This window comes from Schistocerca gregaria, chromosome 11 (genome assembly GCF_023897955.1).
Source record: "Schistocerca gregaria isolate iqSchGreg1 chromosome 11, iqSchGreg1.2, whole genome shotgun sequence".
NCBI lineage: Eukaryota > Metazoa > Arthropoda > Insecta > Orthoptera > Acrididae > Schistocerca > Schistocerca gregaria.
This window is the reverse complement of record NC_064930.1, coordinates 109,060,695-109,084,242: the sequence shown is the minus strand read 5'-3', so window position 1 is coordinate 109,084,242 and position 23,548 is coordinate 109,060,695. Positions and strand designations below refer to the sequence as shown.

Here is a 23,548-nt window from a genome sequence, read left to right as displayed (position 1 = left end):
GGTGCACGGGTGCACAGCCACATGACAACAGAGCAAAGCACATGTCAAATGTCCACAGTGAAATGGAGGCTTCAGAAGAAGAGAAAAGGGATATAGCACATTTTATGACAGTAGAAGAACTGTAGGGAATGGGAGTTCATCAAATAAAGGCACATGTGAGTGCGAGTGCTGAATGCGAGGGTAAAGTTGTGGCACAAGTGATTGCGAGCCAATAACACGTGATCTGGAATGCTGCACAACACTAGTGATAGCATTGTCGGGCAGGTTACTCGGGACTGGCTTTTCAGTGGACAGTCAAAATCTACACGTGCTTGCTCTGTCGGCATACGGATGTGTGCCCGTGACCCTCTAGCGGTGACTTTTGGGCCTCGGCAGCCATGTAGAGACCACATCATCTTCAGTAAACAATGGGATTTTGGTCCCTTCAGCAGTTTTAATTATGCAGGCGCCACCTTATTTTTTTTCAGTGACCTTTGTACATCCGTTGATTGGAATATTCTAATAAAATAAGGGGAAAACTGGTTAATACTTTAACCTTCTCTTTTGTTTTGAATATCAGTGTATTTCAAATCTTCTGTCTGACTCATTTTATTGACTTATTTATTTATCCATCTGTAGACAATATAAATCTTATTGATGTTGTCAACACACACATATATGCAATACAGACACAAATATACGTAAACATATACAATTACAACACACAAATATGAGGAGCATCCAATAAGTAATGCAATGTGTTTTTAACAGTTTGGTTTTATTCAGCATTTCAGTACACCAAATATTCCCCACTGCCTGTATGTACAGACAATACAACTCCAGTCATCAATGTCGGAGCCTGTGTCTTGCCTAATAAATAACCTCCCTATCATATATATCATGGACGGCCACGGTGTGACAAACTGCACGCGCGGGTACAGATGTGCTGCACGCGTGCCGTCCAGGGCTCGGTCCGCCTCGCCACTACTCGGGTTTCCTCGGTATTTAGTATTTACAGGTAATCACGCTGTAACAGCATGCATTCCCAGAAATGATAAGTTCACAAAGGTACATGTATCACATTGGAACAACCGAAATAAAATGTTGAAACATACCTATGTTCTGCATTTTGATTTTAAAAAACCCTACTTGTTACCAACTGTTAGTCTAAAATTGTGAGACATATGTTTGGGACTATTACAGTGCTATCTATCACAAAGTGAAAAAAGTGGTCCAACTAAAAAATTAATATTTCTTTACGTACTACACAAATATGTAATAAAAAATGGGGGTTCTTATTTTTAAAAATGAAGTTGATATCCATTTGACCTACGGCAGTGCCATCTAGCGGGCCAACCATAACGCCATCTGGTTTCCCCCTTCAAGCTAGAGAAGTTTCGTCCTTTTTAGTTTCAACTTTTGACGCTTATTTCGTGAGATATTTGGCCCAGTCACAGTCAATGGACTACACTGTATATTGAGAAGAGTATATTGGGCCAAGCACACTTCCTTGGAGGACTCTGTTATTAATGTATTCAGGGTTAGGAATGTGTTTCATGGTATGATAGTAGTTTGTTTGGGAGATCTCTACCTGTTGCACATTTTTTTCAGATATGAATGAAATACTTATTTGTTGGCAGTGATCCTGTTACACCCGTTTTCCGTGGAATGTAACTCTCCGTTCCATAGACTAGAAAGGAACACACAGTCTATGTTGCAAATCCCATTCACAGGACCTGGCAGGCCTGTTGCTACCAACTGACCACCATGTCATCCTATGCCAGTGACGTCGGATGTGGATCAGAGGGACGTGCGATCAGAGTGCCTCTCTTCCGGGCTTCGCTAGTTTCTGTGGTCTGAAGCTGCTGCTACTTGTCGAGTAGCTCCTCAGTTGGCATCTCGATGCTGATTACATACCCTTCCCGTCTTTCCGCTGAGGAAAGATCCCCGGCAGTAACAGGAATTGAACCCAGCTCCTCTGCGTGGCAGTCAGTGCACTGACTGACCGGCTACATAGGTGGACCCACACTGTCTGTACAGAAATTATTTCTAATTTCAATGTTGTGACTAAGCTGGGAAGACATTGGGCTTGTGTTGTGGAAGACACCAGTTAGTTTGCCATCTAGTCATCCACATTAGCTTTCTTTCATTTCGCAAAACAGCAGGTGGCAAATGCTGGCATGGTCTCTTTAAGAAGGATTCTTTCCACAATGTCCCCGAGTCGGAGCACTTTCTGTGCATATAATGACCTCTCAATTGTCAACAAGGCATTAAACCCTAATCTTTTTTCATTTGTTTTTTTGTATATTATGGGTGTGAATTTCATCATCATCAGTTATCTGCTATATTAGCAGGTCCTTTGCCTCTCCATTTTCTGCGATCCATTGCTTCCTTTTTAAGGCCGCTGTATGTTGTACCGTCCATCATGTCATCCAGTATCTGTAATCTCCTCCTTCCTCGCTTCCTATTCCCTTCTACATAACCTTCTAAAACTGTTTTTATCAGTCCGTCATTCTTTCTTAATATATGCCCAATCCAATTTCTTTTCCTTCTCTTTGTTACATCTAGTAACTGTCTTTTCTCTCCCACTCTTCTCAGTACCTCTTCATTTTTCACTCTGTCCATCCAACTTATTCTTCCCATCTCCCGCCATGTCCAGATCTCAAAAGCCTCAAGCCTTTCTCTGTCTTTTTTCCTCATAGTCCATGTTTCAGCGCTATATAGAAGAACACTCCATACAAGACATGTTATGAGTCTCTTTGGGAGTTCTCTGTTCAGACCTCTGCAGAAGATTCTCCTTTTCTTATAAAATGCCTTTTAGTTTGTCCTAAAAACACTCTTGTCATTACAATTACAGAATAAAAGTGTTGGAAAAAAAAATGGTTCTGCTTGGTGACCATTTATCAGTTCTTACTTAATGCTTATGTAGACTAAATACTTACTCGACTTTAGCTGCATTGGCCTAGAATTATATGCTTTAGGATAGGATTACGTGGAAGTATGCAGACGACCCCTTCTGTAGGTGAACACCACTATTGTAATATTCTTTATTGATGTTAATTTGGAATTGCATTTTTGAAAGCTCATAAGGATTTGTTGTTTCTCTAACTGCTTCTTGTGTTAGTTTAGCCTGTCAGACTCTTGTGTTCCAGGAGTATGAGCACATGGTTGTGAAGAAGGAACCAGAAGAAGACCCTGATGAATCTATGTATTCAGCAACAGAAGAGGTGAGAGCTCCATATTTTAAAAGTATTTTGTAGATATATAAAGGTCTTGTGGAATGCAAATAGTATGAGAAGTAAAGGTATCACTCTCTGAGGTGCTGAATAGTCAGAAGGCATGTCACCAAAACACTAAGCATTGGAGTTGTTACCTATACTTCATACAGGTCCCGGGTTCGATTCCCGGTTGGGTTAGGGATTTTCTCTGCCCGGGAACTGGGTGTTTGTGTTGTCATCATTTCATCAGCATTTGTGAAAGTGGCTAGATTGTATCATGTAAAGATTGGGACTTTGTACGAGCGCTGATGACCACCACAGTTTAGCGCTCCAAAAACCAAATGTCATCATCTTTACTTCTTAAATTATTTAACACTATTGGGCTTGTTCTAAGTGTTTCAGTGTTGCTATTTTGTCATGCTTATGTACTTGGATTAATGGAAAATCTTATATAAAGATGTGAAACAAATACTAACAAAGAGATAGAGGGGTTGGCCAGTACTTACTTAAACACAGTACAGCCGATAGATACTCAAAACAGAACAGAAAATTTACATTCCTAGCTTTTGGAACTTTGTTCCTTCATCAGGGAGGAGGGAGGGGAAAAAAGGGAAGAAGGGAAAGTAGATTCAGTTACGCACAACCCAGGTTATGAAGCAACAGGGAAAGGTAAACAGCGAGGGTAGTAAGGATGCTCTGACGACCATGTCTCCATCCTTTCCAACAAGGAATCATTAATTTGGTGCATGAGGGAAATATAGTGGCTAGAAAGTGTGTCGGGAGACCAAGGGATGAATATAGTAAGCAAGTTCAAATAGGCATACGTTGTAGTAGTCATTCAAAAATGAAGAGGCTTGCACAGGATAAACTAACATGGAGTTGCACAAAACCAATCTTCAGAGTGAAGATGATGACATCAGCTTTTTGTTGGTTGGTAGGTTTGCGGGGGTTAAAGGGACCAGACTGCGATGGTCAACGGTCCCTTTTTCCAAAAAACTAAAATCACCCACAGACAATAAAAAACGAACAACATAAAAGATGTGAGACGACACAGGACAAGAAAGACTCAGACAGAGATCAGACAAAACAAATTAAAATCACACAGAGTGTGACGGTGGTTGGCCGACCATAGAGATAAAAAATGAAAAGCAAACCACTGAGAACACATTAAAAACTCAGTCTAAAACCATAGCCCAAAGGCCAGAATAAACACACAACAATAAAATAAAACATAAACACTCCGATTAAATGATTAAAACCCCCTGTCCGAATAAAACGCAAAGCTAAGCCAGCCATAGTAGTGTCATCAGTTAAAAGGGCACGAAGTGTACCAGGCAGCGCAAATGTCTGTCTGAGCACAGTTAAAAGGCGACACTCCAACAAAATGTGGACCACAGTCAAAACGGAACTGCAGCAACCTGGAGGTGGGTCCTCACACCCAGAAACCTGTGTGTCGCAACCACAGCAACAAGTTCGCCATCAAGATAAAGCCGTGGCTCCGGGTGAACAGTGCGTCGCCGGCAGGTCTTGGCAGCCGAAAACTGGAAGCCATGCGCTACAGCCCAAGACTGCACCTTGCAGATAGAGCCCTGCAGCTGACGATCAGCGGCTGAAATTCCAAAAGACCTATAGTAAAGGCACAAGTCGTCAGCATACAAGGACGCTGAGACAGACGCTCCCACCACTGCAGCGAGCCCGTTAATGGATATTAAAAACAGGCAGACACTTAAAACAGATCGCTATGGCACTCCGTTCTCCTGAACTCGAGATAAGTTATGTGAGGCTGCGATTTGCACGCGGAAGGTTCGATGCGACAGAAAATTTCGGATGAAAATCGGCAGTGGACCGCGAAGACCCCATCCGTGAAGCGTAGAAAGGATGTGATGATGCCATGTTGTATTGTACGCCTTCCGCATGTCAAAAAAGACAGCGACCAGGTGCTGACAGTGGGCAAAGGCAGTATGGATGGCCGACTCCAGGCTCACCAGATTGTCGGCGGCAGAGCGGCCTTTACGGAACTCACCCTGAGACGGAGCCAGAAGGCCACGAGACTCCAGTACCCAATTCAACCGCCAGTTCACCATCCGTTTGAGCAACTTGCAAAGAACGTTGCTGAGGCTAATGGAACGGTAGCTGTCCATCTCCAAAGGGTTCTTGCCAGGTTTCAGAATGGGGATAACAACACTTTCCTGCCATTGCGACAGAAACTCACCCTCGACTCAGAGACGGTTGTAAAGGTCGAGGAGCCATCGCTGGCAGTCCATTGAAAGGCGTTTCAGCATCTGACAGTGGATGCGATCTGGCCCAGGAGCGGTATCAGGGCAAGAGGCTAGGGCACTGCAAAATTCCCACTCACTGAATGGAACATTGTACGATTCTGGATGGTGAGTGCGAAACGAAAGGCTTTGACGTTCCATCCGCTCTTTAATGGAGCTGAAGGCCAGGGGGTAATTCGCAGAAGCGGAAGTAAGAGCAAAATGCTCTGCCAAGCAGTTTGCAATTACGTCGGAGTCAGTACAAACTGCTCCATTCAGTGAGAGTGCTGGGACGCTGACAAGGGTCCGATAGCTATAGAGGCGTCGAATCCTGGCCCAGACCTGCGACGGAGCGACACGGAGGCCAATGGTGGACACATACCGCTCCCAACACTCCTGCTTGCATTGGCGGATAAGGCGGCGGCCCCACGCACACAACTGTTTGAAGGCAATGACGTGGTCTATGGAGGGATGTCGCTTGTAACGCTGGAGCGCCCGCCGGCGATCCTTAATCGCCTCGTCAATCTCGGGTGACCACGAAGGCACAGTCCGCCGCCGAGGGGACCCAGAAGAACGGGGCAGGTCAGATTCTGCGGTGGTAACGATGCCGATGGTGACCGAGTGAACCACAGCATCAATGGCGTCATTAGAGAAAGGCTGAATAGCGGCAATGGATGAGAACAAGTCCCAGTCAGCCTTATTCAGAGCCCATCTGCTAGGGCGTTCAGAAGACTGACGTTGTGGCAGTGACAGAAAGATCGGAAAGTGGTCACTACCGTAAAGGTCGTCATGCACACACTATTGGACAGACGTTAAGAGGCTAGGGCTGCAGATTGAAAGGTCAATGGCAGATTACGTGCCATGTGCCACATTGAAGTATGTGCAGGCACTGTTATTTAAAATCGAAAGATAGAGCTCTGCCAATAAATGCTCAATGGTGGCGCCTCGACCTGTCACCACTGACCCACCCCACAGAGGGTTAAGGGCGTTGAAGTCGCCCAGTAACAAGAAAGGTGGCGGCAATTGGGCTATCAGCGCAGCCGGGACATGCTGCGCGACATCACCATCCGGCGGAAGGTAAAGACTGCAGTCGGTAACAGCCTGTGGAGGCCACACCCGAACAGCGACAGCCTCTAAATGTGTCTGTAGAGGGACAGACTCGCTGTGAAGTGAGTGAAGGACATAGATGCAGACGCCATCAGACACCCTTTCATAAGCTGCACGGTTCTTATAATAACCCAGATATCCACGGAGGGCGGGGGTTCGCTTTGCGGGAAACTGAGTATCCTGAAGAGCAATGCAGAAGAAAGGGTGAAGGCCGATAAGTTGGCAGAGCTCAGCTAGATGGTGGAAGAAAGCACTGCAGTACCACTGAAGGATGGTATTGTCCATGGCTGAGAAAAGCACGAAGGGACTGGGGAGGCCATTTACGCCGTGTGTTCACTCACAGCCACCGTTTCAGTACCCGTGCGAGTGACATCCATGGTGTCTGAGGGACCGGCGAGATGAAGGTCCTCAGCGGATGCTAGGATCTCGACCTCATCTTCAGACACAGAGCTCGAAGGGTGCGGTGGGGTCGGTGCCACCACAAGTTCTTCGGCCTTAGAGGCCTTTCGCTCTGACTTCTCTCGCTGAACCTTGGGTTTCACAGCCTGGGAAGGCTTCACCGATTCAGTCTCCGGGACGGAGGACGATTGCGAAGCCCTACGACCAGCCGCTGGGGGGGACTTATGCCACTGTCGGCCGTCATCCTTCCCACTGGTGGAAGCCTGGAAAGGGAGGGACCCAAGGAAACCCTTACGAGTGAGAGTAGCCGAGGAAGTTGGATGCTTCTCCGGCTGAGAAGCGGGGACGGACGTCCCCGTCGGGTGGGAGGATGTTGCTCCTGAGGTAGGTGGTGCAGGAGCAAGCGAGTGGGTAGAGCCCCCCACGGGCAAGGGGGCAAGAGGAGTTGTTGTGCTCATCAAGCCGGCTGGAAGTCTCGAAACGTCTGGGGCTAGCACAGTTGTTGTAGCAGCGGCATAAGAAGATGTCATTCTCACAGGATGTAGCCTGTCGTACTTCCTTTTGGCCTCAGTATAGGTCAGTCGGTCCAGTGTCTTATATTCCAAGATTTTGCACTCTTTCTGAAAGACTTTGCAGTCTGGCGAGCAAGGTGAATGGTGCTCCCCGCAGTTGACACAGATGGGAGGCGGGGCACACGGAGTATTGGGATGTGATGGGAGTCCGCAATCTCGACATGAGGTTGGAAGTGCAGCGGGAAGACAGTTACCATCACCTTGACCTTCTCCGGTAATGCATCTCCCTCGAAGGCCAAGATGGAGGCACCGGTAGCAACCCGATTGTCCCTCGAACCCCGATGAACGTGCCAGACGAACGTTTGGTAACATCATAACCACAGTTAACATTTCCACATTTACCGCACGCACATCGGAATGATGTGAATGTCACATTGATTACCTGCCTATCGTATTTACTTGAATATAAGCCGCACTCGAATCCAAGCCACACCTGAAAAATGAGACTCGAAATAAAGGGAAAAAAAAATTCCCGAATCTAAGCCACACTTGAAATTTGAGACTCGAAATACAAGGAGAGAGAATACTTTTAGGCCGCACCTCCAAATCGAAACAAAGTTGGTCCATTGTAATATGAGACACAATTTAGGTCGAATGAATGATGATACTGCTACAGTAGTTTGGTTTGAGTCATAAGCTTAGCAGTTAAGCTTTACCAGGTAGCCATTGCTATGCATCAGGCGCTCCATCCGTATTTATACGGGTACCCTTCCTTTTTCACGTGCTTCGTCTGGTTTGAATTGATTGCTTATTTTGCTTTCATCTGATAAGTGCCGTTCTCTTTGTTATAGGTGTTTATGTCACTCTAAGCTGAAAATGCATTACTGTACTGTGTCAAGTATTGTTTGTCGCATTCCAATAATGAGTGTTTACGCCCTGTCGCCGCTCGCGGCTTGGCTTGCTTTTCTTGCCCGCTCCCGCCGCTTACAATTTAAAAAAAAAAAAAAAGAGAGAGGAATCGTATCATTAGCGAAACAATGACAAGAGACTGCTATTTGTTGTTACTTACACTGCTGCTTTCCTTGATAATGATCAACAAGAACCAAATAATAGACTGCGTATAATAGAACATGTTCTGAACGAGAGTTAGACGAAAATTTTTCTCCGTTTGGAAATCTTTGCGGCCGCTTCTTTAGTACACCAAATTCTGCACAGAAATTTGAGTCACCTTAGATTTAAAAATCTAGTCAGTTACTGTGCTTCATTTCTGACTGTATCACTATTAGGCATAAGAATAATACGAATATAAACATGACACGATATTTATATTCTTCCGCGTTTGCTGTTGTCTCACTCTAGTTTCGTGGTTTATTAGGCGGACAGGACTTAAATGAGATAGGAGCAAACACGAAAGAATACGTGGCAAAATGTTTATATTCATATTATTCTTATGGTGAGGGTAATACTGTATGTGATTCACATTTCATCAGGTTCCTATTAGCAACCATCTCTTCTCACAGGTAGGAAAAATTTCGGAATGTAGAGTTGGCCATATTGACAAACATCCCAAACAGTCTTGCCAGTCGGTTTTTCGTAGTACATCGAGATTCTGCTACATTCGAAGATGAACAATACTAAATTTGTATTTACTTCTTTGGATAATGTATGAAAATGTTGGGGTTGAAACTCGGGGCGGAGAAAAAAAGCTCGTCTTCCACCTTTTTTTAAATTTATTTACTGATGCAGAGGTTTTGTCGCCAGTACTTATCTTTGTGCTTACAAAACATATCTGTGTAGCGCTACATATATTCGACAGCAGAAGTTAGTTGTGGCAGCACCTACCAACATTTTTCAAAACTTCCGCTTGCTTTGCACTTGATTCTAAGCCGCAGGCGGTTTTTTGAATTACAAAAAATGGAAAAAAAGTGTGACTTAGATTCGAATAAATACGGACATGTCAGTCACACTATGTTATATGTGTACTGCAGCAACACTGTCAATTGAGAAGATTATGAATACCCATTATAGTATGGGATCAGTGACTGGGAGACGGGAATGAAAGCGGGAGCCACCTGGCAGAATTTGGAACAGAGAATAATTTAATATTCCTAACACTCAGTGTAAGGATTGTGGAAGAAGGCTGCATATGTGGAAGAGACCTGGGGATAATCAGAGGTTTTAAATTGATTGTATAATGATAAGGCATAAATTTCAAAAGACATTCACAGTTGCAGATGTGTACCTGGCCATAATTAATTGGTTTATGAACTAGAAGGTAAATCTTAAGGTATTGCAGAAAGATATGTAATTAAGGAAGTGGGACCTGGATGAGCTGAAGGAACCAGAAGTTGAGTTAAGTTTCAAAGGGTGCATTAGCCAACATTGGACTGAAAGAGGAGGAGGGAATAAAGTAGAGGATGAAAGAAGAAAGATGAAAGATTAGCTTTTAAAGATGAAATACTGAAGGCAACGGAGGCTCACGTAGTTAAAAAGAGAAGGCATAGTAGAAATCCTTGGATGATGTAGGAGATACTGAACGTAATTGATGTAAGGAAAAAATATAAGAATTTACAAAATGGAGCAGGCAAACGAATACAGATGTCTAAAAAATTGGGTTGGCAGAAAGTACAAAGTGTCTGATCAGGAACATCTAGAAGACAATTGCAATCTGCAGAAGTACTTGTAACTAGGAAAAAGATAAATGTCGCCTGTAGTAAGGCCAAAGAGACATTTTTATAAAAGAGAAGGAACTGTATGAATATCGAGAGCTCATATGGCAAGAAGGGAAAACTGAAAAGTGGAACGAATATACAAAGGGTCTAATTCATGAAAATAAACTGAAGACAGTATTATGGAACGGGAAGAGGAAATAGGTGCAACTGAGATAGGATAACACGTGAAGGATTTGACAGACCATTGAGGAATTGAAGTTGGTGTCTAAGATAGTTACAAGGAAGTTACATCTGGGTGAGGATTTTCAACATCATGCCCAGTGGCAATTGTTTATATTTTGGCTTCTATGGCTGGAGCGTCATATGCATCTCTATTCATTCATTTTGATTCATTCACAAACCGTGTTTTGTAAATCCTATCACAAAGGATAGCCCTGATGGTGCTGTATGATTTAATTTGCACTTTAACAACCCAAAGAAACCACTGCTGCCTACTTTTATAAAGTATACTGACAACAAGTTACGGGTAGTGCTAATCAACTTACACTGAAAATTGTGGGTACCTTTACAAAATCACTTTAAGTTCGTATTTTAATATACAATCGGCTACCTTGAAGAAAAGCCACTGCTCCTCCAAAGAATAAAACGAGCTCTACTCATATGCTATTTTTATGATTCATAAAGCATATTTTTGGAACTTTATTCAGAACACTCTTGGTTATCTTTATGCTGCGAAACTCAAAACTTGTTTAATAAGAGCGTAAGAAGAATTGGAATTTGCGTCCCCTGATTGAAGTATTCTGCTAAATTTAGATGAAGAATGACTAATACTGGAACCTTTTCTGCTAGTTTTGAATATCACTACCTTTCAAATCTCCCGCATGATGTACACAGTCGATCTGTCATAGACCTTTATGCAAGAATATGAAAATTGATTCTGAGCCGTGGAAATGGAAACACAGTCTATAATGGAAACTCCACTCACAGGCTCTGCCAAGCCCATTGGTATCAACTGACTGCCGTGACAACCTATGCCAATGGGATTATTGGATACGGATTGGAGGGTCGCGTGGTCAGCACACGTCTCTTCTGGACGTTGCCGATACTGATTGCACCCCCTTTCTGTCTTTCCACCGAGGAAAAATCCCTGGCAGTAATGGGAATTGAACCCAACTCCTCTGTGTGGCAGTCAGTGCTGTGACCACCCAGCTGCGGAGGCAGACACATAGTCTGTACTGAAATTATTTGTTCTTTTACTGTAGCGACTGACTGAGGGGATGAGATGGGAAAACAGCAGATTTGTACTGTGGAGAAAGGCAGCTTATTTTGTAATCTTGTCTTCTACATCCATTTTTGTTTCCCAGAATAGCGGATAGCAAATGCTGAGATGGTCAGTTTGAGAAGAAGAGCACAGTTCCTTTGCACTGTCTCCCAGAGTCAGAGTATTTGATCCCATAATGGTTTCACCAGGGTCGACAGAACATTAAATCCTAATCTTCCTTACCTTTTTCCTTGAATCTGACTGTGAATTTCACAGTTTGTCATAAATTCACTCTTTTTTTTTTTATTACCATTAGGGTGTAAATGTGTTGACACATGAAGGCAAGAATCCCCTAGGGTTTTGCAAGAAGATCATCAATTAGTTTTTACTTGACACTTCTATAAAATAAATATTTGTTTGATCAAAGCTGCATTGGTACAGAACTTTTCACTGTCAGGCAGAATTAAGTGAAAGTATGCTAACAACTCTTCTGTAGGTAGAACCCATTTTTTGTTCTTTCTTCATAATTTGAAATTACATTTCTAAGAACTATTAAGGGTTTGTTGTTACTCTGCATGTTGTTCTAGCTTAGTGTTCAGACTCTTGTGTTCCAGGAGTGTGAGCACATTGTTGTGAAGGAAGAACCAATAGAAGATCCTGATGAATCTATGAATTCTGCAACTGAAGAGGTGAGACCTCCTTATTTTAATACTATTTTCTAGGTATTAGAAAGCCCCTGGTGGAATGCAAATAATATTAGTAGTAAAGATAACAACTCGTGGAAAAGTAGAGACACTGGGTGTTGAAAAGGCACAGGAAGGCAGTCTTCAGTGAGTTGTTACCTTAACGCCTAAATTATGTACATTCTGCCAGGACTCGCCACGCCGAGAGAAAATAATGTGTTTGTATAAGTATCAAAGATTCCTTTTAACTGGAGAACAAGTAGTATTATTCACCGTGAAAAATACTGCATTCTTTCAGTGTGTAGATAACTGTTATTCTTAATAAGTGTCAGTGCAGTGTTCAAATAATAAGAGAGCAGCAGTATAAAAATGGCAGCTATTTATCATAAATTAGATAGCAGGTATTTGCTTAAGAGTAGGTGCTTTCCTGCTATTTCAGCTTGGGCCAAGTTGAACAGAATCAACACAGATTGTTTGTTGCTGCTTGTCAATAGTTAATTATTGATGTATTGCTTACTGGATTCTCCCTTTCGTACAGTACCGTTTGCCGTGATACACAACCCCAAAGATCTCCTTTCTGATTGCATTTATGAAACACAATGAATGAAAAAGTGAATGAATGTACAATACCAGAGAAGGAAAGTTGCTACTCAAGATATAGCGGAAATGGTGAGTAGCAACTTTCCTTCTCTTGTATTGTTACATTCCATCATGGATTTTCCATTGTTTGAAGTGAATGAATGGCTATTGTACATGGTGAGCAACAATGTTAAACACTTGTTAAGCTAATTTATACTCATAATGAATCACTTACAGGGCACCAAGTATTCTGCTGTGGTGGCTGTCCTGCTGATTGGGATGAAATAGAATATAGGATGGTTACCCTTACATTTTGTCGTTGATAAACTGTAGTACCTACATAATTTGTCATCCTCTGTAGTTGAGTGATCAACATACACGGCTACTATGTGGAGGAACCCTGTTCGATTCCTGGTACTGCCAAGGTTTTTCCCTCGATGGGAGGGCTGGTACAGGATGTACTCAGCCTCGTGACATCAATAGAGGAGCTACGTGAGTGAGAAGTAGCGGCTACGTAGTCTTGAAAATTGTCAAAATGTCTGGGAGCGCCAGGTGCTGACCACATGTCCCTCACACCACATCCGTGTGACGCAGCATGGCAGAGGATGACACAGCGGCTGGTTGGCATGCCCTGGGCCTTCAGGATCGGGACGAGAATCTCTATTTATTTATATATGTATATATAGGTTAAGTCTATGTAGCGTAGATTCATTTTCATTTTTATTCAATGATGACTAATTCACTCACTTACTGACACACTGTGTTTCATAAATCCCAGAATGAGCAACAGCGTATCTGTTACATTACCTGACGTAGACTATGCTCTGCTTACTCTTGTTGTGATTTTATTTATATTCATCTTATAACCACTTGGCAAGACCCTGTCTATTGAATTCAAGTAGTCTTGCGAGTTATTCACGATCTGACAGAATCACAAAATTATTGGCAAACCTTAAGCTTTTTATTTCTTCTCCCAGAACTTGAATTCCCTATCAAGTCTGGTTCTAAGTTTCCTTTCTAAATAACCACACTTCCTTATTTCCTTTCTAAATAAAAAATAATAATTTCTACAAACAGAGGATAGATGCAGAAGCATACATTGAATCAAACATAAATTATGTCTACCTGCAAATCCTTTTTGTGTCTGGTATTGCAAATGACACTGTATATTGGTCAGACACAGTAAAGGGCATTGAAGAGCAGTTGAACAGAATGCATACTGTCTTGGAAAAACACTAAGACACGCATCAACAAAAGTAAAACAGGGATAATATAATAAAGTCTGATTAAATCATTTGATGCTGAGTGAATTAGATCGGAAAATGAAACACTAAAACTAGTATACGAGTTTTGCTATTTTAGCAGCAAAATAATTAAAGAGGGGTGAAATAGAGAGGATACAAATTTCAGACTGGCAATAGGAAGACAAGAATTTCCAAAAAAGATGAATTTGTTAATATCAGATACCAGTTTGTGTGAGGAGCTCTTTTTCTGAAGGTATTTATCTAGAGTGCAGCTTTGCCTTGTGGGGAAGTGAAACATCAACGATAAGCAGTTCAGACAAGAAGAAAATATAAACTTTTGAAGATGTGATGTTCTAGAAGAATGCCAAATATTATATGGGTTGATCAAATAACAGATGAGGAGGAACAGAATTGCAGTGAGCAGAAAAGAAATTCATGACACAAGTTAATTGAACAAATAGGTCGATTGATATCACACATCCTGAGGCATGAACAAATTGTTGGTTTGATACTGCAGGGAAATGTGGTGGAAAAGCAGCTCGAATACAGTGTGGATTGCGTTAGTAACTCAGAGATACAAAGGCTTGCCCAGGACAGAGTAGTTGGAGAGCTGCTTCAAACCACTCTTCAGACTAAACAAAAACAACAACAACAATAACAACAACAACAACATTACAAATTAAAATCATTGTGGCTTCAGTTGCCTGAAACTGCAGTCGTGTGTGTGTGTGTGTGTGTGTGTGTGTGTGTGTGTGTGTGTGTGTGTGTTTTTGATGATGGCCTTAATGGCCGAAAGCTTTAATTGTGAGATACTTTTTGTTGTGCCTATCCGCGACTCAACATCTCCACTATATTGTGAGCAACAGCTTTTCTTTTCTAATATTGTTCATTCCATCCTGGATTTTCCATTGTTCCATTTTATATTAATGAAAAATACCACCTGGGAATAAGCATATTGGGAAGGGAGTATATTGTGAGGGTTTCAGTGTCTTTGAAGAGACCGTGACAATGTTCTAGACATCTACACTCATGCTCATAAATTTAAGATAATGCTGATACATGGTGAAACAACGTTCTGGTGGGTAGTTTGCAGGTTTAAATCACCTCAGGGTATTACCATGCAGTGCATTTGACCTGCAGTCATTACACGGTGGCGCTGGTAGCAGTCCACATATCACATACGCAGAGGTGTGTTGAAGAAGACCGATATCTTACCATCAGTGCTCGCAGACGGCCATGAAGTACTGCAGGTAGCCTCACTCGGGACCTTACTGCAGCCACTGGAATGTTTGTCTCCAGACACACAGTCTACAGACAACAGAACAGACACCGTTTATTCGCCCGGAGAGCTGCAAGGTGCATTCCACTGACCCCTGGTCACAGGAGAGCCCATGAAGCCTGGTGTCAAGAACACAGTACATGGTCATTGGAACAGTGGTCCTGGTTATGTTCACAGACGAGTCCAGCTATACTCTGAACAGTGATACTCGCCGGGTTTTAATCTGGCATGAACCAGGAACAAGATACCAACCTCTTAATGTCCTCGAAAGGGACCTGTATGGAGGTCGTGGTTTGATGGTGTGGGGTGGGTCATGATTGGTGCACGTACACCCCTGCATGTCTTTGACAGAGGAACTGTAACAGGTCAGGTGTATCGGGTCGTCATTTTGCACCAGTATGTCCGCCTTTTCAGGGGTGCAGTGGGTCCCACCTTCCTCCTGACGGATGATAACGCACGGCCCCACCGAGCTGCCATTGTGGAGGAGTACCTTGAAACAGAAGACATCAGGCGAATGGAGTGGCCTGCCTGTTCTCCAGACCTAAACCCCATCGAGCATGTCTGGGATGCTCTCGGTCGACGTATCGGTGCACGCTTTCAAATCCCTATGGCACTTCAGGTGCTCCGACAGGCACTGGTGCAAGAATGGGAGGCTATACCCCAGCAGCTTCTTGACCACCTGATCCAGAGTATGCCAACCCGCTGTGCAGCCTGTGTACGTGTGCACGGTGATCACATCCCATATTGATGTTAGGGTACGTGCGCAGGAAACAGTGACTTTTGTAGCACATGTGTTTCGGGATGGTTTTCTCAACTTGCCGCCAATACCATGGACTTACAGATGTGTGTCGTGTGTGTTCCCTATGTGCCTATGCTATTAGCGCCAGTTCTGTGTAGTGCCACGTTGTGTGGCACCACATTCTGCAATTACCCTTAATTTATGAGCATGAGTGTACACTACACAGTACATTTGTCAGTTACGTCTGTCTAGTGAACACTTTGTCTGTACTAAGTAAAGAGCCTTATTTTGTTTGAATGAAGGTACTTATTGCAGCTCATCCATTAACCACTTTCCTCTTTCATATGTGTATTGTGTGGAGGAAGGATGACTGTAGTGTAAGCCTCTACAAGAGATCAAATTTCGTGAGATGTATATTTGCCAGCAGTGATATGTTGCTTCACTTGTACTAGTATGGGCACACACTGAATTATAAAGTGCATTTCAGTTTACTCCTTGTGGAGTTCGATGAGCAGCTCTATACACTTATTTTCTAATTCATTCACACATCATTTTTTGCAAATCTCATTGCAAAGGATACCCTCAGGGATGCGGAATTAGTCAGTTTATACATTAACAACCATGAGCAACCACTGTTGTGTGCTTCTATAAATTATAAAAAGAATGAATTATGACTAGCACTGCTCTACCCATGCTGATAATTATGGGGTCTACATCTACATATACACCTACACGTACATCGTTACTCCACAACCCACCTTACATGTGTGGCGGAGGGTACCCTGCACCACTACGAATTGTATGTTTGCGGCAGTAGAATCATTTTACAGTCAGCTTCAAATGCCAGTTCTCTAAATTTTCTCAATAGTGTTCCTCACCCCAGAGATTCCCATTTGAGTTCTCAAAATATCTCCGTAACACTTGTGTGTTGTTTGTACCTTCCACTTATGTGTTGTTTGTACCTGCCAGTATGAAATCTAGCAGCCCCCCTCTGAAATGCTTTGATGTCTTTCTTTAATCTGACGTGATAAGAATGCCAAGCATTGTAGCAGTATTTGAGAATTTGTTTAACTGGTGTCCTATACGTGGCCTTCTTTACAGATGAACCAAACTTTCCTAGAATACTCCCAATGAGACCGAAGTTGATGATTCACCTCTCTTACCACAATCCTCACACGCTCATTCCATTTCGTATCACTTTGCAGTGCTATGCCCAGATATTTAAATGATGTGACTGTGTTGAGTAGGACGCTACTAATGCTGTATCGAAACATTACGTGTTATTTTTCCAGCCCTCGCAATGTGCGTGTCTGTACATTAGATGAAAGACATTCAATTTAAGAAAGCTGCTGCTGCTTCTGTTATACCACTCAGCTGCTGTTTTCATCCAGTAACGCAAACCAAGCATTTCTATAACTTCACACAGGTTCCATCCACTGTCTGTATATTGCAAAAGTCAAAAGCTAAAATATGGACATTTGAAGCATGTGGAACTTGCTTCCCCTTGTCCAAATACTTTGAGAAATTATGAGTTGGAGCAGCTAATAATGCAGTCTTAACTTGTATTTTGAAAATGAGGTGGTTTCCAAACCCCTGCCTGAGGTCTGCTAGCAGCCTGTTGCATCTTTGTGGACCAGAATGTGTAACTCCATTCTGAACCCTAGAGAGGGTTGTGCAGTCTGTACCAAAATTATTTTTACCTCCTTGTGACTGAGTAAGGGAGTGCAGTGGGAAGACACCAGACTCGGATTTTTTTGTCATCTTGTCCTCCAGATTTATTTTTCTACGGTCTCTGAAATCACATAATACAAATTGTGTGGTGGTTCCTTTGAGAATATCACGCGTGCTTCTCTTCCGCAGTCTGTGTGTGAAGGGTAATTTGACCCTAATCTTCCTTCCTTGTTGTTCTTGTTAGTGGCTGTGAATTTATTCTTGTTATCAACATCAAACAACCCATTAAGGTGTAAAAGTGTTAGCACAAAAGTGTGAGTCCCAAGGTCTCGTACCAGGCTTCCTATAAAAGGCTTGGCTGTCAGTCTTAACACAACATCCGTATTGGATATTTCTGTAGAATAAGTATTTCTTTGAAGTTGGCTGCATTACCACCAGAAGATGAAGTTATAAGGTAGTACTGAGTGTTAACAATTGTGTCAAGAGGTGAACACTGTGGCTACATAGTTAATATTTGTTATTGACTTTGATTTGCAATTACATTTTGCAAATTTCTCAGAAAAATTTTTTTACTCTAACTACTTCTGCTGCTTACTTAGAAATGTGAAACTTACCTGTTCCAGGGATGTGAAATCACAATAGTGAAGGAGGAACCAGCAGATGATCCAGAGGAGTCCACATATACAGCAGCTGAACAGGTGAGAGCTGCATATCACTGTACTTCTTTTTATCCTTAAGTCTACCGGAATATACTCTCTGAAATTCTTAATTCGTTGTATAAAATTATTTAATGGAAAATCTCATATAAAGATGTGAAACAATTACCAACAAAGAGATAGAGGGGCTGGCCAGTACTTACCTCAGCTCAGTACAGCTGATATAAACACAAAAAACAACCGAAAATTTAAGTTCCTAGCTTTCGGAATAAATGTTCCTTCATCAGGGAGGAGAGAGAGGAAAGAAATGGAAGAAGGGAAAGTGGATTTAGTTACTCACAACCCAGGTTATGAAGCAACAGGGAAAGGAAAACAGGGAGGGTAGCAAGGATGGAGGCATGGTTGTTAGAGGGACGCCAAAGATATTCTACTGTAGGTACTGTGCCAGCTTCAAACCAAAGAGGATGCATACAGAAGTAAAGAGGTGTATAGTATAAAGATGTAGGATGAAAAGATGCATGAATGGCTAAAGAGGAAAGGGAAAGAGGAGAAGACTGAAAAGTAAATGGGAGTGAGGTTGTTTAACGTAGGTTCAGTCCAGGGGGATGGCGGGATGAAAGGATGTGCTGGAGTGCAAGTTCCCATCTCCGCAGTTCAGAGGGACTGGTGTTGGGTGGGAGAAGCCAAATGGCACATACGGTGTAGCAGGTTCCTAGGTCCCTAGAATTATGCTGGAGGGCATGCTCCACTCCTGGGTATTGGACATCTAGGCGGACAGTTCGTCTGTGTCCGTTCATGCGCTCAGCCAGTTTGTATGTTTAATATCATAACTTTATTGTACTTCTCCAAAGCTTTAGGCACAGATGGTCTCCAAATCAATTTAATTTCTCAATAAAGACATAAAAATATTTCAGTTATTATGAAAATCCCTCTGCAAGCAGAGTTCTCAACGTGACATTGTTTATTAACTTCAGCCATGAAAAGATATATTTCACATGTAACAAATGTGTGTGTGTGTGTGTTTGATAAAGACTGACAAGGGAGTGAACATTTTGAACATAATAAATAATAGTCATCAAGTTGTTTTATTTTTTACAACCAACTTTTAATAAACACAGTGGAATCAGATCTGCAACATTCCATCAAAGATACTGTCATCAGACTGTTGAGTTGTTCGTGCCCTTGATATGAAACAGAAATACAAACAGATAGATGAAGAATATCTCTCACAGAGTATTGTACCACACAGATAGAAGTGTTTGAAGACACATTAAACCATTTTAAGATATATAATAATAATGGAACTTCTTCGATGGAAAAGTATATAAAATAAGGGAAAAGCAACCGCTTATTTATAGAGGATTGATTTGTAGCACATAGAACCACACAATAAAAAACAGTTAAAATTAGTTTTTGAGCTCTTGGTCTTCTCCTAGAAGGAGTATACACGCGCGCGCGCACACACACACACACACACACGCACACGCACACGCACACGCACTTACACACGCACGCACGCACGCACGCACGCACACACACACACACACACACACACACACACACACACACACACACACACAGAGAGAGAGAGAGAGAGAGAGAGAGAGAGAGAGAGAGAAATGTACATGCGTGGCATAGCAGTGAGATTGCTTATGACTATTGGTTATCAAAAGTAGTTGCCTGGTTAGTTGCAGGTGTGGGGAGGAGATAGGGAGGAAACAGATGAATTAAAGAAAATGTATAGTGGATAGAGGTGGATAAGTGGAGGGGGGGGGGAGGAAAGGAGAGGAAGGTGGTGGTGGTGGTGGTGGTGGTGGTGGTGGTGGAGAAGGGGAGAGGGACACAGAGAGGGGCAAGAGTAAGGGGGAGGTGGTGGGAAACAAGTTAGCAGAGGCTTAGGTAAGGGGGATAACTGAGGGATGACTTGAGTGGAATGGGAGAAGGATCACAGTTGGAGGGAGTTTGGAACTGGTTTTTATTTTTTTTTTTTTTTAAAAAAAGCTTATATTTGGGATTGGTTGACTGTTGTCAGTGGGCTGTGTGACAAAGAATGTTTAATCTGCAAAGAACACGTAAAGGAAAAAAAGGTCCTTCATGACTCCAGTGTGGTTGAATGTAGATTCTGAACTAAAGATGAGGCCTTTAGACAGTACTGACATTTTTGCAGGAATGTGTTTCTGTGTGCCACTACCAATCCTCTATATCGGAGGCTGTCGAGCTAGTTTGCTAAAGAGCAAACACTGAAATCTGAGGTGGCACCTCAGGTTGTGTGTGTACCAGTCTTATTAATAATTGGTAACCTACATAAATTATGAGTCCCCCAATAATCTAGCTATAGTAACAGTGTTATAGATTGACTGCCAGATACTCATCAATAAGTTGGCAGCATTTGGAACTGTTTGTGTTGACTCTTCCCTGTAAAATGAAGTATTATTGGTTTTACTATGTGTGTGAATGACTTTGATTAATAGTAGTCTTTGGTCTTATAAATAAATACACTATTGAGTTTCGGACACAATTGAGAGAGTATGATAATTGATTTAAATGCCATTTCCTCCTACTGTTTTGTATTACAACAGCCTTAATTAAATTAATGTTCCTTGCTGTAAATTAGTACCACATGTGATGATGACAGTCTCTGTAATGCACAGTCAAGAAATTATTGGGCGGGTCCTTAATTTAGCTTTTGTTTACCCATGCAGAAACCATTTCTGTTGAAATTGATTTCATCTCCTTCATAACTGGTAAATTAATGAACTATTTAACCACTCAGTTTTTATAAGAGTAGTTGTAAGTTTTGTCATACTGTTTTCTATTAAAACTACTTAACAGTGTCTGTTATGCCCCTACATGTTTGACAGTTGTTACTGATTTCATTGTTTACCAATCAATGCTGCATACTATTTGCAATTTGCTGAAGCAATATTCATTAGGAAAGATGCTGCTTTCAGAGGAACATGAAAAATTGCTCCCGATCAGTACCAGCTAGTGTAGTATCTGTACGAGTGCATCCGTATTTATCAAAGATAAAGTTATATAGGTACTGTAGGAACAGAAGCGTGTTTGTGTGGGTCTCGGTACTTGTCGTGCAGCTGAGATATATTTTCAGTCCTCGAATTCTAGGAAATAACCTCATTTGTAACAGGAAAGGCTGAAACGTATTTTCACAGTATTCTTTTGAGCTTGTGTGGTGTTGTGCTCTTCAGTCTGAAGATATGGTTTGATGCAGCTCTCCGTGCTAGTCTATGTTGTCAGTTTGCTTCATTTTTGCAAAACTGCTGCAACATACATTCATTTAAACCTGATTACTGTAGTGGAAGTTTCTTTTAGTTCAAGTTGTTCCATAAAGATATCTCCACCTCGACTCAATTCAGTACTACAGCATCAGTTACTTCGCCAATCTACCTAATCTTCAGCATTCATCTGTAGCACCACATTTCAAAAGCTACTGCTCTTTTCTGTTCCATACTGTTCATCAACAACATTTCATTCCTGTACAAGACTACACTAGAAACAAATACTTTCAGAGAAGACACGTAACACTTAAATATATGTTTGATGTTATCATGTTTTGAGATAGACTTGCTGTTGCTATTACGTATTTTCAGTCACTGAACTTATCTCATTCATATATCTGCAATTCTGTCACAAAAACAAAAATGCTAGTGTCTTCACCTTGGCAAATAGTCAGCTGGAAAAAATTTGTCGGTTTTGGTTTGGAATCACAAGTCACTATTCAGCTAGGAGGAGAAAGATTAAATATTAGTAAGTGGTGCGAAAAATGTCAGTAATACACTTGGCTAAAGTGACTGAGCACCGAGCACTGTGAAATGAAATATGGTGGTATCACTAGGGTGGGGCAGCAATCAGTCAAAATGAAGATGTTGCAAAAGTTAACTGAGACAGGCTTGGGACTTGGCACTCGATTTTCTTTCTTCCTTCTTCTTCTTTATTTAAGATCTTGCTGGCAATAACATCCACCAGATCTGGGAAAATACTGAGAGTATGTCTGTTTCACAGAGTAAAATGCAGGCTCCAAAAATTCAATAAGTATCAGAGGGTTTGGAGACTTGGGGAGTTGAACTCAGTTATAAATAACTTGTAACAAAGCAGGATTGCCCACTGCTATCCTGTTTCGGTTTTACGCTCCTTCAGTAACTTAGTTAAGCAATGAACTTTTATTTTCTTTCATTTTCACTACTCAGATACTGACTACAGATTCTGTGACCTTCAGCCTCATAGCACAGAATTCAGAAATGGTTTAAATAAAATTCCCTTAGTGAAATCTATTATTTCAGTACATTCTAACGTCTATTCTGAAAGTAATGAGCTAATTAGCTTTATTGGGAATGCATTGTATTAAAAGTTATGAACAATGATGTATATTGTGCAATACATATTAAGTAAAATTCCAGTGAGCTAATAGATCGAATTCAGCTATAAGACTGCATCCAAAAGAAAGCCTAAATTTTACTGATTCCAGCAAAGTGTTTAAATTAACCTAAAGTCTATTAGTTAAGTAGATATTAAGACTTGAAATCTGTAGCCTGTATGACTTTCAGTGCCAATTGTGGCCAAGCTACTAAATAATTCAGTGATCTGTTTTGATACTTTTGCTACCTTTATTTTTCTATGTATAATGACTCCAGTGTCAACTTTGTAAGTGCATTAATTAAGAGTTAAGTAAATTTGAATAAGTAAAAATTATTGTTCAAGAGGGCTGCCATGGTTATAAGTCTGGAATTCCCACTGTGGATGCACAAGTTAGTTCTGCGTATTTAAATTGATACAGCTCACTCGTGTTATTTAAGTAATGAAACCCAATAGTTAACTTCAAAACCAATTAGAAAGGATCATATTAACCCTGGTAAATTATAAACTATAATATATTAACAGAAATAGTCAAATATTCAAGCACTCGTCTATATAAGGTCCGAGCTGGTGCAGTTCTCAGTTCTCGGTCAGAAAGTGCAGCAAGTCAGTGCCGGAATGTGATAATACTTTAAACAGAAGCTTAACTTTTCTGGTCGGTACTAAAAAAGTGTAATTGTATTCGGCTTTGAACATTTAACGCGTATAGTGAACATTGTTGAAGACTGGAAGTTTTTGACCTACCTAATGTGACGATTATTAAGTGTAAGAGGCCTGGTCACACGAAGATTGTATGTGTGTGAGTGGTAACAAATAAATTGGACTTTGGTTGTCGTAAGTGTTCAACAATGAATACGGTATTGACTTTTGATTTTGGAAAACATAATCTAGGATCCCAGCTTCTTAACTGTAGTGCGATTTGG

General features: G+C 41.7%; 1 protein-coding gene across 4 annotated transcripts in view; it reads left to right on the top strand.

The window, feature by feature from the left end:
- LOC126295377 (peroxynitrite isomerase THAP4-like) overlaps positions 1–23,548 on the top strand; it is an 81,087-nt gene that overhangs the window by 30,481 nt on the left and 27,058 nt on the right. For all 4 annotated transcript variants that reach the window (XR_007552478.1, XM_049987860.1, XM_049987862.1 and 1 more), the window contains 3 exons: positions 3,132–3,206; positions 12,018–12,092; positions 18,222–18,296. Coding sequence is in view for 3 of the 4 variants with exons in the window: in XM_049987860.1 (XP_049843817.1) it covers positions 3,132–3,206; positions 12,018–12,092; positions 18,222–18,296 (225 nt within the window). In the remaining variant the exon portion in view is untranslated. The remainder of the gene's footprint in view (positions 1–3,131; positions 3,207–12,017; positions 12,093–18,221; positions 18,297–23,548) is intronic.